At 36.0% G+C, this 17366-nt stretch overlaps 1 protein-coding gene across 1 annotated transcript in view; it reads left to right on the plus strand.

The window, feature by feature from the left end:
- Positions 1–484: 484 nt before the first annotated feature.
- Positions 485–17366, plus strand: part of ABCC4 (ATP binding cassette subfamily C member 4) — a gene marked incomplete at its 5' end in the record, with an annotated part of 96940 nt that continues 80058 nt past the window's right edge. Inside the window, 4 exons of the mRNA XM_031557820.1 lie at positions 485–631; positions 1960–1997; positions 2354–2454; positions 5661–5807. Coding sequence (XP_031413680.1) covers positions 485–631; positions 1960–1997; positions 2354–2454; positions 5661–5807 — 433 coding nt within the window. The remainder of the gene's footprint in view (positions 632–1959; positions 1998–2353; positions 2455–5660; positions 5808–17366) is intronic.

Here is a 17366-nt window from a genome sequence, read left to right on the forward strand (position 1 = left end):
ATATGTTGACTGATTTCTGATTCAAACTTACAGAAGATTGTTTACTTTAAAAACTTTTCTGAAAAGTAAAGATTATACACACTTGGACTGAAAACAGGGCCTTTTCTATGTTAAGGCCTTGGTTTTGAGAGCCATGATGATTGATGCTAGTGCATAAGAAAAGAAAAATCTGGTTCAGCAGTTAGCAGTGCTGGCAGTTGGAGCAAATATTTCTGATTGGAAATGATCTCATGTTACATGCAATGATGCAATGCAGAACATAATCCTGTCAGTGTCATTTTTCAGTAGATCCTGCCAGTAGATTTTTCAGTGTTACTGCAATGAGACTAATTTTTTTGTGAAAGCTATAGTTCTCATACTTAAAGTTTTTGTATGTGTAATCACTTTATCTTATTATTTAATTGTTTGCTGATTTTGAACCATGTCTTTCAAGTAGCTTAGTCTGAATCTATAGCTGCCAGGTTAATGTTTTGTTTTTTTTATTTTCCAGGCTGAAAATCCACTGGCTGCCGTGCCAGAGGAGAGTCGTTCTGAGGGAAAAATAAGCTTTAAAGTTTACAGAAAGTATTTCACTGCAGGAGCGAACTACTTTGTGATTTTTATACTTGTATTATTTAATATTTTGGCACAGGTAAGTCACTGGGAGTAACAAATATTAATAACAAATAATTTTGTTTTTACCATTTTCTAACGTAGTGTATGATTGTTACTGTGATGTTGCAGTGAAGATATTTAGGAACGTGGCTTTCTTACATCTAATAAGTTGATCAAGTATGGAGTTTTTATACTGCATTGAGATGTTACGCACTGATCCTTATTCCAGAAGTTGTAATACTTCAGTGAAATCATAATTCCACTGACAGTGCAGCACAAAAATTATAAGCCAGTTTAGTTTTTCAGAGATGCAGAACAAAATCTTAAGGTGTATTAAATAGCATCTAGCAAATCTGAAGAAATATTTCCTTCTTCAAGTGAAAGCATAAAAAGCTTGACTGGGTATGGAGGGAGGATTACAGAATTGTTAAAAGAAAAGCTCTTCTGCTGGTAAGCGCAGGTTAAGAAAAAGGCTAGGAGAATCACTGTTTAGAAGAAGAAGAAAGTGAAATATTGTGTGATGCAGACTGTAACAGATATGTAAAAGAATTTTTAGAGAAGGAAAATTATTTTTAAAACTTACTGAAAGAAATGATGAGTTGAGAAGGCTCTGTGAAGACAGCCTATTGCCCTTCTCTCTATTTCCTGCTGAGAAAGCTCAAATTCATTTCATGGAAATGATTGGTCTTGGCTGTAAAAAGTAGTATGTATATTTATACATGTTACGTCCTTTTTGCTTATCCTTAAATTGAGTCTGTTAGAAAGAAGGACAACTAAGCAGGATCTCTGCAGCAGGCTTCCTAGAACTTTAATTCACGTGAACAGAGGTATATTTTGAGATAAGTAGCCCTTTTACAGGTTTATAGTCACCTCTTGTCACAGAAGGAAGATGGTGGTAAAAGTTTTTTCCCTCCCTCTCCTCTCTCATCCTCTTTCAATTCTGTTTCTGGTAATTATCTCCTGTAAACACAAATTTCTGGACTGGTAACATCAGAAAGTTTGTTAATCAAAAAGCATTTTGAAATATCTGCAGTGGCAAATTTAGGAACTGAAAATATGTCTTCTTTAATGTGCAATTAACATATGTTAGGAAGAGCTACTATGTTTTACTTGCCTAAGTGTCTTGCTTTCCTTTAGTTTACTAACAAGGAAGGTAATTTAAGGTAACTTCTTTCTTTGTAGAGGGATCTCATAAATCTTCTAATGTGCTTTGCAAATTGCTGCTAATCTTGAAAGACTGGATGGCATACTTTTTTGAATATGTGATGTTTTCCCAGAGAACATAAAAGAATAGCAAGGAAGTTAACTTTCTAATGTTTTTTTCATTTTGCAAAATGATTCCTGTATTTTCCTCTTTTATTCAAGGTGGCATATGTGCTCCAGGATTGGTGGCTTTCTTACTGGTATGTTAATGATGAAAACTGATCACTTGTGCCTGTCTTTTCACTCGGGAGTTGTTTGTCAAATAGAAATCACTGTTTTATGGGTATGGGAAAAAAAACTTGTTCTAGGAAACTTCAGGATCTGCTTGATGTTTTCTTATCTCTACTCATTTTGTGCATGGAAAGAAAAAAAGAAACATTATGCTGTGACTGTGATAGCTTCTTCTCATGGTGTGGTGCATGGCAGCGTCAGGGATACATGGGATCTTTTGAACTGAAGGTTTCAATAGAGTTTAATCTAGAAACAGTTAAACGTGCTCATGAATATTTGCAGAATGTGATTTGATGATCGTTATCTTCCATATGCATTGCCACAGGGCAAATCATCAAGAAAAGCTGAATGTTACAACAAATGGAAATAATGGAGCAAATGAGACTGAACATCTAGACCTTACCTTTTATTTGGGAATTTACGCAGGTAACGACACGTGTGCATGTGTCTATATACCTTAAAGATCTGTTATTTAACCTACTGTAATAAACAATTTTGAGCGGTGCAAAGGAATGGCAATGTGGGGAAATGTGATTTCTAGCTGGAACTGAGCAACATTCTAACATATTTGGAGCTTCAGTCTTTCTTCCTTACTAAACTTATTGGAATTAATAAATAAGTAGGTAAATACAACAGAAGAAATAGGTCGAATGCAGACTCTTCAGTTTTTTTGCCTAGATTTTAGTAAGTTAAGCATTCAAAAAGTAAGCTTATGGTTGTTGTCTCTATTAATAGATTACTCAGCTCTATCTTCTGTTATTATATGGTTGAGCAAGAGGGATTTGAAACTGATACTTGTTCTGTACTGTAATAAAACTTGGCATGGCAGCGTTACTTCTGAAGTGCCATAGCAAAAGAATCAGTTTTTAAAAAGCCTCCTAGATGAGTATGCAAAGCAAAGCGTTAAAGAAAAATTCAATATATATTCTACATATACATTTCAGTATATAATATTATAATATATATATAATAGTTATCCATATGCTTTTTAATACCCAGAAAAGGACTCTAATCTTCGCATTCAGACATCAAGACATCTCAAAATACTTGTCTGAAGTGTCAGTTTAAAAATTAACGTTGAAAAATAATGCGCAGAAATATGCTCTCAGGCTCTGCTATTTAGCACTTCTAGTGTTTGATAGTTTTGCATGGCACAGTAATTTCTTGATTGAGATGTGAGTGATAGGTCTGAGAAAACAGGTAGTATACCAAAAGAAAATTCTCTGAATGTATTAGAAACATCTCTCTCGCATGAGAGGATAAGTGGAATCTATTTTTTTATTCTTTTTTTTTTTTTTTTTTTTTTTTGTGAGAATCCACATGATCTGAGTATTTGACTGAATACATCGTACTTGGCCTGGGAAACAGCAATGTAGGAGCCAGATAACTTGGCTTTTATTTTCTCTGTAATTCATTCTTATTTCATGCGCCAATCAGTGGACTGCACAGCATGATTAAGAATGTCAAACTTGGCTTTCTTTGACCATATAACCTAAATCAAATTGCAGAAAATTTTATCCTTTAAGGCAAATTTTGTTCTAGATAACAGAAAAGCGAAAGTTAACTTTGATATTGAAATGTTCTGATAAGTCAGTGATACATTTGCAGTGGTTAAAGAAAAAGCATTGTTACTTCCATAAAATTGTAAGTTGAAAAACAGTTATAAAAGGATAGTGAATTTCATATGAAACACATAATTAATTTTTTCTGTACCCTCTGAAATAATGCAAAGTAATTAAAGAATTTTTTTAATTGTTTTCAATGTTTAAAAAAAATAATCACCATGGTAGCTCCTTCCTGGTGTTTCAGTGGGATTAAGATTTAGAAAAATAAAATTTGTTAATGGGAATCCTCAGTGGTCAGAACTGAGGTGCCATGTCCATACCTTTTGTATAAGTGTGTCAGAAGACTGCCTCTCATGCTGAGGAGGTAAGCTTGTAAACATAGTAAGCAAAAATCTTCTGCCTGAGACAGACAGGAGGAAAGGCTTGACAGTAGTGTTGTTACACCCTTTTTCCACCAGCCATTAGGTGTCCTCAGGTGATTAGTGCAGTGACGGCCACACCAGCAACTTCAATCAGCTCTGAAGACTGAATGAAGTTGTGCAGAAACATGGGGTTGCCAGGAGCGCTTTCCATCCTCATCCGTTTCTCCAGCCATCTCCTTTTAGGCTTTCACTCTGAAAGACATGGATAATGAGGTTAAAATTAATGCATAAAGTAATTTATTTGCCACTGAAAAACTTATTTTTACCATTCCCATTTCTCTCCAGGCTGTAGGAGGAGGAGCAATATTGCGTACAAAAGATGTCCAAGCAGTGTGTTTAGATTTCTGAAGGTGATGGGTTGAGCCAAAGCTCTGCCCTGTTCTCTCTGCTTGGTACCTCTGCTGCTCTCTCTTCTTGCCTGACCCAGGTTTCCTGGAGGAGCATGTGCATTTACTTTTGGAAAATGAGCTTTCTTCTGCCTGGCCTGGAATATAGTAGTCAGGACAAAGCAAACTCTCATCCCACCCATGTGCATCTCCACCCAGAGCAATAAAGTACATACAGACAAACATAGTAGTTATATTTGCATTCTAGAAGGATACATCTGTAAACAGGAGGTAACAATTGGCCGAATGACATCGTATCATGTAAAACCTCATTCAACCACTACACCATAGCTGTACCTGAATTGCATCCAGGTTCTCCCTGTCCTTAGAACTGTTCATGTGTTAGGTTGATAGTTAAAGTCTAATTTAAGGTTGTCCTCAAGGCCTGAACATCTGGGCTTGTGGTGGCTGCATTCAGTTTCTGGAGCACATTGCCTGGAAGGCCTGCAGAACTGCCAAGTACAAGGTTAATAACTGCTGTTCAGCTTTGGACTCTGCTGGAAACTTAGGCAAGCACATTGCGGGCTACTTGCAGCAAACAGACCCACAGCAATCTCATTATTCTTTGTTTCCATCTTTTGCCTTGTAGCACCTCTGTCTTGTAAGTGGAGATGTGCTCAGAAGACAAACAGTCTGCAAACCAATTCCCTAGAAGCACTCTATTCACACTGCATAAGGGATGCATCTTGTTCTGTGTTAGAGAAATATACATCATTTAAATGATTTGATGTGGTTTACATGGGGAAGTATGGCATGAGTGGTTTGAACTGATTGAGAATAACTCAAGGTTGTTGCTAAATAGCCGTGTATATATATATTACTTGGTTAATACCTGCTGGCAAATGCTGAATGTTCACAGTGACCTCTGCAAACCACAATTACACATGGCACTGTGAAATGAATTTCTTAGCAAAACTGTTATGCAGGAGGTTGTAATACAGATTTATTTAGTGGGTTAACAGACATTTCCTGCATTTCCATTAAGCAGTGATTCTTTTGAAGAGAAAAAGAGAAATTGTTTAAATATGACTAACTACAGCTATTGACAAATATCAGTTAGCTATGTTCTGTGCTTGGAGTCCCTTAGGCAGTTGTTAGGATTCTTGCTATATGCAGAAACCAACAGAATTATTTTGTTGTTCAATTTTATATTGAAATCCTTTTTGTGTGTGTGTGTGTGTGTGTGTGTGTGTGTGTGCGCGCATGTGAGAAAGATGCGTATCTTTATGCATGCTCTGTCAATTTTTGTTTACTTTCAGGTTTAACGGTGGCTACAATACTGTTTGGCATAATAAGAAGTCTTCTGGTCTTTCAAGTTCTTGTTAATTCTGGTCAGACCTTGCACAACAAAATGTTTAAATCCATTTTGAAAGCTCCTGTCCTGTTTTTTGACAGAAATCCTATAGGTAAGTTTAATTGTCAAAAACCCTTAACATTTAATGTAACTAATTGGTTATATTAAATATTCTATTTCCTAGCAGTTATAAATTGAAAGTAGTAGTTTTGGTTTTTTTACACACTTGTGGTTTCTGCTTCTTTTAATAAAAACCTACTATGGTATTCTTAAATTCAGAAGTCAGACTGTTGACTGCTTATATGACAGTTGATCTTACTCCTTTCGAAACTGTGCTTTTGGTGTTGTTCATTGAACAGCTTGCTGCTAGTAGCACTAACTGCACCAGTTGCTGGTTGGTTCTGATCTGATTCAGTTAGCAAAGACCTCTCTGTGACATCGTGAACGTATATGCATGTGTTTTGTGGGGATGCCTTTCTTGTGCTTTTCTTTGAAAATTTGACCCCAGCCATCATTTGCCCTTTTTAGAAAATAATTCTAAGCAAGCGTGGTAATTCACAGTTGTTGAGAAACTGTGTAGTTTAATATCCTTCCAAAATGGACAATAGAATGCAATTTAAAACTGTAATGCAGATCCTTACACTCTTCAGAGAAAGGAACAGGGAGAAAAGCTGGAGCAGAGTTAAGAGAGTTGGGGAAGTGGAGTGCTGCTGATTTAATGACCAGAAATCTGATGTGCCTTCTGGCCTTCATTCTCTTGAAGGAAAGGAATATAGGGTTGGTTTCATACTTCCAGGGGCTGTTTAATAACTGTAAGGGTTCATAGGGATAGCTTTGTTGTTTGAGAGAGAGTAGGAATATTTTCAGGAAACATATTCATGTGTAGAAAAGGTTCACATCCATAGTATGATGAAAAAAACATAGATAATTTCCCCCTTAAAAAAAAAAATAAACCTACAGCTGCACAAGTTTAAGGCCGTTATATGGGCTTGTACTCTGTGTCTGTGGCAATGAAAATTGAAGGCCGCTGCAAAGGGTTAGAAGTAAAGCAGTAAGCTCAGTAGAAAGCCAGTGAGAGCATATATGTCACAAGAAATTACAGTGCTAATGGGGTTTGTTGTCAGAAGTGCAGTGTTTATCCTCTTACCTTTTTGTATGCACCGTGCGCACTGTGTTTTTTGAGGAATACATAATCATCTTGTAAGAATGCCCAAAACCGTGGCTCATTGTAACAAATAAAGTCAGAGCTATAGACTAAACATCAGGGACAATGTAGAGTAATAAGAAATGGTTTGCTTTGTAACATACTGTGAAGCTCAAATTAGCAGTGCTTTGTAAAAGAGTGGCATTCATACAACCTGCCTATCGCTGGTATTCACACACCATCATGACTTACTGATGTATGTTTCTATTTATCAGCAGATATTTTATAATAGAAGATTAACTTCAGCGTGTATAAATTTCTTTTCCTTCATCTTTCTTTTGGTCACGGTAGCGTGCAAAGGTACAGATGTTCTGATCTGAACATCTTTTGGAAAAGGAAAAAGAAAAGGAAAAAGATGACATGGGAGACGTGATGCTCTTGTTCAGAACTGCAGTGTATAGCAGTTCTGAATTCTGTTTTGAATATCTTTCTTTCTTCACCTGAGTGAGGTGGTTTTGTTTTTGTTGTTGTTTTTTTCCTGTGTATGTATCTTTTAGAATTTGCATTAGGGAAGGAAGCAAAAGCCTTTTTCTCTTTTTTTTTGTCTTTTTTTCTTTTTCAGTTTTAAAGATACTACACTAAGAAATAGATACTGAAAAGAAGTAGAAATTACTAAGCACTCTTTTTTTTAGTGTTGTGATTGTAGCAATCAAGCCAAGCTATTAGTTAGCATATCTCACATTAGCAAAGCTGATACTGTGGCGACAGATCTATCATTTAAGCATCCAGTGTGTTTTCAGTATTTGTGTGAAGTCTCTGAAACATTTGCAGGAGCAGTTGCAGCAAACTTTTGCTGTTTTATTTCTCCAAAAATAATCTCCAATTAAAAATGCTGGAGTCAATATTTTGAATACACAGTGATCCATTTTCAAAGTTGAGGAAGGAAGGAAATTAATAGACATCCCAAGCTCTTCGTGGTTCTTACTGGAGAAACAGACTGATGAGCAGTATCAGGGAGTCGACATTAGGAAATGGAAATACGTATTGAATCATGACATGTCTGTCAACTCCCAACAGTATAGATCCAATCAGTTGTGGTGAATAAATGAGATGACTTATTTCTTAAAAAAAAAAAAAAAGAAAATGCTTTTTGGATCAGCTTAAGCATGAGACTAAGACCTCTCTTTATATGTTACATCAGCAATGTATAGGGATGTTTGTTAAGGGAATAGTAATGGGCATCTCACTCAGACAATGGAGAATATAGGTATATTTTTAGGAACTTGGATTATACAGTGCAGATGGAAAAGTATGAGGACCCCTCTCCTTTCTGTTTTCCCACTCAAAAATATTATTATCTACACAAATTTCACTTTTCTGTAATTTGGCATAGATCTAAAAGTACTTATATGTTGCCGTTGTGATGGTATTTTGCATTAGATGAACCTTGCTAATGCACAACTGTTTGTTTCTCAAGGACCTAACCCTATAGAGCTTACAATCAAAAATGACTAAAGCTTATTGTGCTATCCCGAATTCAGAAAGAACAGACAGATACTTATGATTGAAAGTTAAATTTATCAGTTGATACCTATATGGCACCACTTAAACAGCTGTAGGGAAGTTATGCATTATGTGGTTGTTTTTGTGAATTCATCACACCTGACTTTGTTAACAGAACTTTCTTATTTACTCCTTTCAAGAAGTTGTCTCTTTCTTTAGAAACTTCCTTTCTTCTTCTATCACATCCCATTAAGAGAGTTGCAGGCATGTCAGGATGTCTGTAAGGAGGAAAATATGGACATTCACACTTTATAGTGTATGCTTTATATATTCCTCTTTACGTGTCACTTACAGGAGTAAAGGAGTTGATTTCTGTGCAGGTCTAGCACAAGAGGGCAGCATGATCTGTTTTATCCCAGCGTAGCATTGCAACAGCTTGTTAGAAGGCTAGCAAAATTTATCTGTTACAGTTTTAGAGATGGCATTTGAGGAATGATTTTCAACCTCTACACTGAACACTAGTGGTTCTGTTTAGTTATTCTCATTATCTGCAAGTTTAATATTTTCTCTTAATCTTGTACAGAGTAAACTTTTTTACCTCATATAACACTGAGGTCAGGAACCTAGTGGACAAAAGTCAGATAACTCTGTGGAGTTTTAGTCCAGTCAGTGAGATTTTCAGCCATTATTCCTTACATTTCTTTCTCAAAACGTATGAAATGTTTTAAAACAAGCATGATAGAAAGTGAAGTAAAAGAGACTCGAACCTCGGCTGCGATGACTGTTGAATTGGGTGTTCCCTCTTTTAAAATTAGTTTCTTATTGATAATGTAGGAGATTCTGGCTTTGACAAGCTTTAGGATTTGATTCAAGATTACTTGCTTGGCTTGTAAATAAATTGTTCTTTTCTGGGATTTGGGAACAGATTTCTTTAGAGAAGGAATGCTAATGTATAACTGCATCACTTTCAGTAATGGTAGTTTTAGTGGAGATTGTGTGTAATTTTAAACTGCATTGAGTTTAGGAAGCTGAAACCTGCTGCTGCTGTGCTGATGGGCGCTACAAGAATGAATAAGTGATATGCATGAATTTGTTCAGATAAAATAGAAATCTCTCCCCCCTCCTCTGTCTAAAATTCAAATTGAACGAGAACCGCTACAGAGATACATTTGAAAGTGAAGCTCTTTTTCTCTTTTTTTTTTTTCCTCCTGTTTTTTAAATTTGTCTCTCCAAACTGTTGATGCATTGTTGTTCATGCAATCAGGAAAAATATTTCAGCAGGCATTACAGCATTCTGGTCTTCCTATAGACAGAAGATAATGAATTGTATGATTTGTCCTTTACCTGTTAAATTAGCAGCTTTCCCACTTCCTGTCTTCAAATGCTTCATGGAAGCTGCATTGATCCCTTTGGTTGCTTACTCAAACTTCAAGGTTTGACCAAGGTTATGTTCTTCTGTCGTGGCTTCCAGAAATGGTGTGCCAAACTGATAGCTAAGAGCAGTGTATAAAGCAAACTCAAACTATTAAAAGATAAAAATGCAAAAGAAAGCTGATTTTATAATGAAGAGTTTGTTTTTCTTTAAGGCATAAGGATTTTAATTATGGTGTTCGTAAATCATGTGTTGAAACATCTATAATTTGACAGAGAAAGTTTCTTTATAGGATTAAAAGCTTGTTCGTCAGTGCACAAGTGTCTATCTACATTTTATCTGACAGAAGCGTCAAATGGACCATGTTTAAAGTATTTAAGCTGTATAATATTTGCAACAAATACGGTATTTCAGCAGTTTGAAAATTACAATGCTGATAATGAGGTTGTTAAATTATAGTTCTATCAGTTGGATAGTGAAACTGCTTTAGTTAGTGTACATTAATGTATGCTTGTTCACACAAGTGATTCTGCTGAATGAGTAACATGTTTAAACAAGAAATACTGGTCCTATACCCTGTGATTTATAGTAGGTGGTGTTTTGGCATATCATGCAGTTAACAAGGCAGAGCTTCATGTTAAAATATTTCGTTTGTAGTCTCATTCATCTCTGATATAAATATTCAGTAGTGATGCCAGAAAATGTATTGTATTCCTATTTGACTCAGTGATTCAATTGCTTTCTTTTTTTCTGAAACAAGATCTGTGCTATCTTTCTGATGCAGTTTTTAGATATTTCCTTGTGGTCAAGATGAATTCTGAGGGATTGTGTAAAAGTATACTAGATCTCTTGACAGCTTCCATGTTCTCTTAAGCTAATACAAAAAGAAATATGTTGTCCTTAGTGTAGCAAAGGCTTTGTTTGCAAATCTCTTTGCCAAGCTCCAAAGCAGGTTCACGTGTACATAGGTTTGTTAGTTTATGATGAAAAGAAGTCCCTACGGGACAGCCTCTTGTAAAATAAAAACACAGCTTCTCTCTTCCGTGTTGGTAATCACTTGCATTCGTTGGTGGTGAGATGACAACACAATATGTCCCATCAATCACTGAGATTCTTAACAACCACACAGGGTTGTAAATATTATGTTTGGGTGTTTTAGTGGAACAGCTCGTCACTGAAGTAGGTGTGGTAATTAAAACCTGTTAGGTTGCTACATTTGTTCACCAAAAAAAACTTTAATGTTTAAAGTACACAATGGTACTGTGTACTTTAAACCTTATCAGGACGTGATTAATAAATGATATTTTGTGGGAGTTGCTCATTTACTGCTAGTATTATCATGGCTTTTGTTAAGAGTTTAAATAGCTTTATACTTCCATGTATTTTATCGCTATTATGATTCTGTCAGGAACCTTATAAAGTTGATTACTGTAGGAGTAGTCTTTAAAGTTAGTAAATAGCACTCTGGAGTCATGTTTACATTTATTATCTATTAGTGTAACCCATTTCAACTCTATCCTATTTTTTTCTACAGTAATAATTGAATGAAACTTGGCTATAAACTGATGAGACAAACCCATTACGTGTTTGGTTCACCAAATCAGTGCTCACCCTATTTATCCTCCATATGTGAGATAAAATGAAAAGGTTTACAGAAAACTATTTGTAGGAGGGTATGGTGCATTATTTAAGATGAAAACAGTGGGAAGCTGGTACCGATGACTGCTTCCAAGTGCAAACTCCTGCTTTCCTGGCACAAGATTTCTCATGCCTTCACAGGGATTTTCTATCTTCCTTGCATTAAAATCCCCTGGTGGGGAAAACGACCTGCTGCGAAACTCATTTCTGACCATATGCTGACCTGCCCAGATACTGCAGTTCTGGTTTTTCATTTGCTAAAGCAACCACAAGGCAAGCTACTCTCGCTCCACCTCAACCAAAAGAAAAGGAAGCACAGAGGAGCTGACGAAGATAAACCTAATTAAAAGTGTTGGGTTTAGAAGACTGAACAGAAGATGTTCAGAAACGTGGCAAGCGTAGCAAGGAAGTGGGGAAAAAAAAAAAAGGCATTATATTTTAGTCTCACATAGATATCAGCCTGATTTTGACAAGGGTTATTACAAGTAGGAAGGAAATGGTTGAAGGGAAGGCTGCAGTGAAAAGATTTGAGGGGGGTAAAAGAAGGCCTCGCTGAGGTGGTGCTGCAAATCACCTTTCGGAGATAATGTGAAGGATGAAGATATCTTGGTTTTGATAATAACTAGATTAAGTATATATACTTTTTGCCATTATGTGTTTAAAAAATTGCTGGACGTTGCTTTGATTCTTGTGAGCCATGAGGACTGGAGGCCTTGTCTTTTGTCGAATCACAGAATCACTGAACTGCAGGGATTGGAGGGGAGCCCTAGCAGAGGGTTGGACTCCATGATCTCTAAAGTGGGTTCCCTACAGCAGGTAACACAGGTAGGCATCCAGGTAGGTCTTGGGTATCTCCGTAGAAGGAGGCTCCAATCCTCTATGGGCAGCATGTCTTGACAGTGAAGTTCTTCCTTGTTTATAGATACCAGTTGTGGGTGGGAGATGAGCATTTTTGAGAAATGAAGTTCTCAAAAACCCACTTTCATTCTACCTTGGAATAAGGTAAAAGTATTTCTGAAAGAATTACTTTGTGAACAGTAGGGCAGAGATGGCAAATGGCCTGGTGGTGGTGAGAGTTTGCGCATGAAGTATGGGAAGGAAGGCCCCATCTTCTCACTCACTGGTTTACTATGTGTCTGGAAGGAAGGAGTCCAACAGCCCAGGAGAAAGCCCTGTACATTAAGGCGCTGGCTTTTCTTGATTCTTTCGCATTCTATAACATTTTATTCTCATTTCTTACGGACATACAGACCACTGTGGTGCTTGCAGACCGTTTTTATTTTTTTTTATCAGAATGGCTGTTAACTGAAAGGAAACAGACTATTAGAGTGCAAACTCATTTCATTAGCTCTGTTCTTCTGTTTTGTAATGCACGGAAATCTCTCTCCCAGATGATCTTAGGTAATTTGCACTGCAGCATCTGGGTGAATTAATTATTCTTTTTTTCAGATTGCCAGCATCTTGCAGATTATGCAACAAGTGAAGATTAGTTTGTGCCTGTGGTGATCTTAGAGAGTACTTGGAAACAAAGGGCACTTCTTGATCCAAAATTAAAATTTTAATGTAGAAAAGAATGGATGTTGTATGTGAATCTGCCTGTTCTGGCAATCTAAAGTGAAAACTGAATGATAGAAATCTCAAAGTAGGCAAGTGGAGTGTCTCTGTATTTGGAGGTATTGTCTCAAAGCTCTGCTTTACTGTCCTGTTCAGTTTAAAAAGTGCAAACTCAGTAGTCAGAATTAATTACTTATCTGCTTGTGAATAATATGAGATATTACTTGCTTGCTTTCTGTCTTCCCCTGGTATTCTTTTTCTAGGAATCAGTTTGGATAGATAAGTTGTCAGTGTTTCTTGTTATGTATATAGATGAATACATACAGAGGAGTTTCTTCAAGTTTTGGCTTCTGGGTATTTAATACAAAATAATGCTTTATTTGGAAGAGGCAGTAGTATGGCAAGCCATATGTGTTGACAGCTTGTCTTAAGGCAACTTTACAAATTATTATAAAATACTATCAAGTATATGAAAAACTTGTTTGGTAGTGTTTTTGATTTATTAGCTACTGGACAATAGTCCTATAATGAATTTTGTAATGGATATTAATTACTGCTTATGACAATACCTACTTTGGAGTAGGTTCCATGAAATTGCTTACTGTTCATTCTTAGTGTTCTTTTTTTTAATGTTCATTATTTGGGCTCCTGTTGAACATTTTCTGAGGTGATTCTGACATGCAACTTTAGTTGACTTAGTGTTTGTTTTCTGCTTGAGCAGAACATTTAGTTGTGGTGGGCCCTTGCAAGAGATTGGAATGAGGAGATTTCTGAAATGTGTGAAGAAGCTGAGGCTGTTTTGGCCACTGTTCAACTGAAAGCTAGGTAGGAGAATATATTCAAAGAGCCAGAGCACATAGCAAGCTGAGTAGTATATTGGAGAAAGGTAGCGAGTCTTCATTCTCAGTTGTTTGGTTCAGGGTAGAAGTGAACTGTATGCTCGTGTTTTTGTTTTCCTTTTGGACTTTTCTCTGCTGTAGAAGACTTGTGAATGACTGCTGACCTGATGTTCTTACAGGTATGCTTTCCCTCATCTGTCCTCATTTCGCCAGTTGAAAAATGTTATTGAGGTCAGCAATGCACCTCAAGCTTGAAGTTTTATAATGAGCTACTCATATAATATATAAAATATTTGAACTCAAGGGAAGTTGTTAAAACTTCCTGCAAGATCATGCTTTCGCAGCATGTTTCTTGACTGTTTTCACCCTCTGTATACCTGAATTTATCCTCTACTTTCTGTGTCTGGGAATGCTACTCTTCCATCTCTCCTAACCTCTTTAAACTGTATTCTGCATGTATCTTGCTTTCTTCCACGCATTAATCTTCACTGCCCTGTGTTAATGTTGAGATGCAGAGCGCAGAATAATCTGACAGCGCATGGAAAAAAGAGAAGATGAAGATTTGGAATATGAGCATTGTTGTTGGCTGTTATAAGATATAAAAGATGAAGGATAGATAGCCTAACATTTCTCTTTCTCAGTTTTCTTTTTATCAGATATGATGAGATTGTATGTGTGTGGTAAACCTGTTTTTTTCTCAATGAAGTTATTGTCTATTTAAGATGCAAATGATGCAATGCAGAATATTGCTAATTCGTGCGTAGGCAAAAAAAAAAAAAAGCAACACCCTACTGCTTTGTGGTAAACTTCCCTTCATCAGAAATACATGCTCCCATTTCCTTGCACGTATTCATTTCTCAGAATAGTTCCACATTCATCAGTTTGCACTTTCACAGCCCAAAACAGATGCAGTTCACTCTAAATTTTCAAACTTTTCTACATCTGTTTTTAAGATGTCGTAACTAATTTCTCATACAGGAATACTGTTCCCACCCCATTCTTTCTAAGACATGACCAGAGGACAGTAAGTAATGTGATACTGGGGGCATTTACTCAGTTCTGTGCTGTTTTTATTTCTTTTGTTTTAATACGAAAATTGAAAGCTGTAAACTTTAAATCATCTCATTCATCTCTTCTTCCAGTGCACTTATATTTATAATGTCATGCAGTTCTTTGCAGAGAAGGTGGTGAGCGTCTTTCTTCTCTTAGGATGTTAAATGTTTTGTACGCAGTGATCATTTCATTACATGGGATAATGAACACTTTCAGAAGAATCGTGGTTCTCTGTCTCTAGTTGTGCTTGTTTTCCTTTCCCTCCTCCCTGAAGTGGGGTATGTCCTTCATGCTGGGCAACTTACAGAAGAACTTATATTTGTGTTATAACCTGTAAATGTGAGTAAATCTTCGCAGTGCCTAAGGAGGTACGAGCTTAAATTTCAGTTTACAAAAGGAGAGACTGAAAGCAAAGTTAAGTTCCAGGGTTCCTGTGCCCATTCAGATCACATTTGTTGTATGCAACTTACTTGGTTGAGCTGTTAAGTACAAATGTCCAAATAACGTTTTCCCTTGAATAATGGAGATCAGAGTTTCAAGTAGTAAGATAATAGAACTTCTTCAAATCCCTGAATTCTTCTATTTTCTAATAATTTAAGATTCCAGATTGAAGATTATATACAATGAGAAATGATGAGACAAACAAGGCTTTTGACGAAGGTTAACATTGGCCTAGGTACATGACAGAGATTCAGGCTCTTCTAGGGTGTCATAGCACGGAATTTAGACTTCTGCTCTAAATCTTATGGTAGGGGAACTGAATTTCCTGTACGTTAGTGTGGGAGTTCAGAGTTTGTCTTAGTCATAGCTGTTCTTTATGAAGAAAAAAAATTTGTTCATAGCTGTCTCGTGTGCTTAAGGATGAATATCATACAATCTTCAGCATTTAAATTTACTGTTAAATTTAAGGAAAATTAATGAATCATAATTTTAAAATGAGTGTGTGTTTATATTATATATATTATATATAATATATATATATTTTTAATATATTATATATGTTATATATATGTTATATATATGTTATCCCTGATGCTAGTATAATGCTTCTTTCCTTCCTCCCTTCCTTCATTCTCCAGTCTCCTCTCTCCGGTCTCAGTAACCACTCAAAGGGAAACAGCCAATGTTAGCCTTCTGAATATTTCTGGTATTCCCTAAATAAAAAATGATTTAAGGAAAAGTCAAAAGTGGTATCATTGCTCAGCTGATGTTCCTCTACTGTTGGAGAGAAAAATATATGGTGTTCTCACAGGACAAAAGATATCTACAGAAACCTCTACAAGCTGGAAGTACTAGAATTGTGCAGTGCAGATGGTTTTAGCTTTAGAAGAGTCATCTTTTTCTACTGAACTAATAACGTAGAAGGAATATTTTCTTCCCAATATTTTCAACAAAAGACTAGATACAATTTTCTGAAATAGTTCTGATATTTACAAATCTTATCTGAGAAGCACTTCCAGAATGAAACTAACCTTAAGAGGAAAAAAAAAAAAAATGCCTTGGGGTTTTTGTAAAGCTGACAGGTTTTAATATTCCAAATAGTGATGATGATTTTTCTTCATAATTCAGTTAGGACTGTTGTTTAGTATTGAATTCAAAGCCACTCACTGAATGCTACTTGTGTTTGAAAACAACAACAACAAAATCTTAAAAAAAAAAAAAATCCTAACTTTTTTTTTAATTATTTAAGGAAGAATAAACTCTAATGCAGTAGAAGAGGCCTTCTGCTTAGAGATAACTGTGGAAAAAAAGCACAGATTTTCATTAAATTTTTCCCATGTTAGCTTCACAATAAAGAAACAATAGTATATACTTTCAAATGACACACAAACATTCTGTGAAATGCAAAATCCAGAGTCTGAAATGATCTCAGATGTTTTCAGCTTAAAATCCAGTCCTGTAAGGACAGATTAGTTTGTTAATACCTTTGCATTCTGCTTAAGCTTTTTGTAGTTCTGCACTGCAAGGCGTTAAGATGCCTATTGACTACTCTTTATTGATTGTAGAGTAGGCATGAAGATGTTTTGAACAGGAATCTTACCTATTTCTTTTTGAATTAAATGTACAGGAGAACAAACTAGTATCACGTTTCTTGAAGAAACAAGGAAGTATGTTCATTCTTTGATTCTACGAGGAGAAGATGCAAAAATATTATACTAACTAGTAATCTTCAGTGCTAGCACAGAATTTGCTAACTTCTTTGGATTGTGTCTAAATTACTGCAAAATAAATATGGCTTTTAGCATAGGAAAAAAAAGACTTAAAAGGCTCTTCAGATTCCCTTACCTGGGTTCAGCTTGTTCGTCATACTTGTTTTTCATCTGATCTTTAAAAGATCGGAAGTTCTTTGTAATGGAGCTTGACCAGTGGACTAGACAAACAAATGCTGTTGATCTAAGAGGAAGTGTGATGGGTAACATACTTGCTCCCTAGTCCAAATCAGCCTATATTTCTATTTCTGCTGTAATACCAAAAGCAATTCAGAGAGGAAACAGAGCAAAGCAAAGAAGGCAGTTTAATTACTGAATTCTAGACTATCCTCAAAGGCTCTCATACTAACATCTAATT

The sequence above is a fragment of the Meleagris gallopavo genome, chromosome 1, assembly GCF_000146605.3.
Source record: "Meleagris gallopavo isolate NT-WF06-2002-E0010 breed Aviagen turkey brand Nicholas breeding stock chromosome 1, Turkey_5.1, whole genome shotgun sequence".
Lineage (NCBI taxonomy): Eukaryota > Metazoa > Chordata > Aves > Galliformes > Phasianidae > Meleagris > Meleagris gallopavo.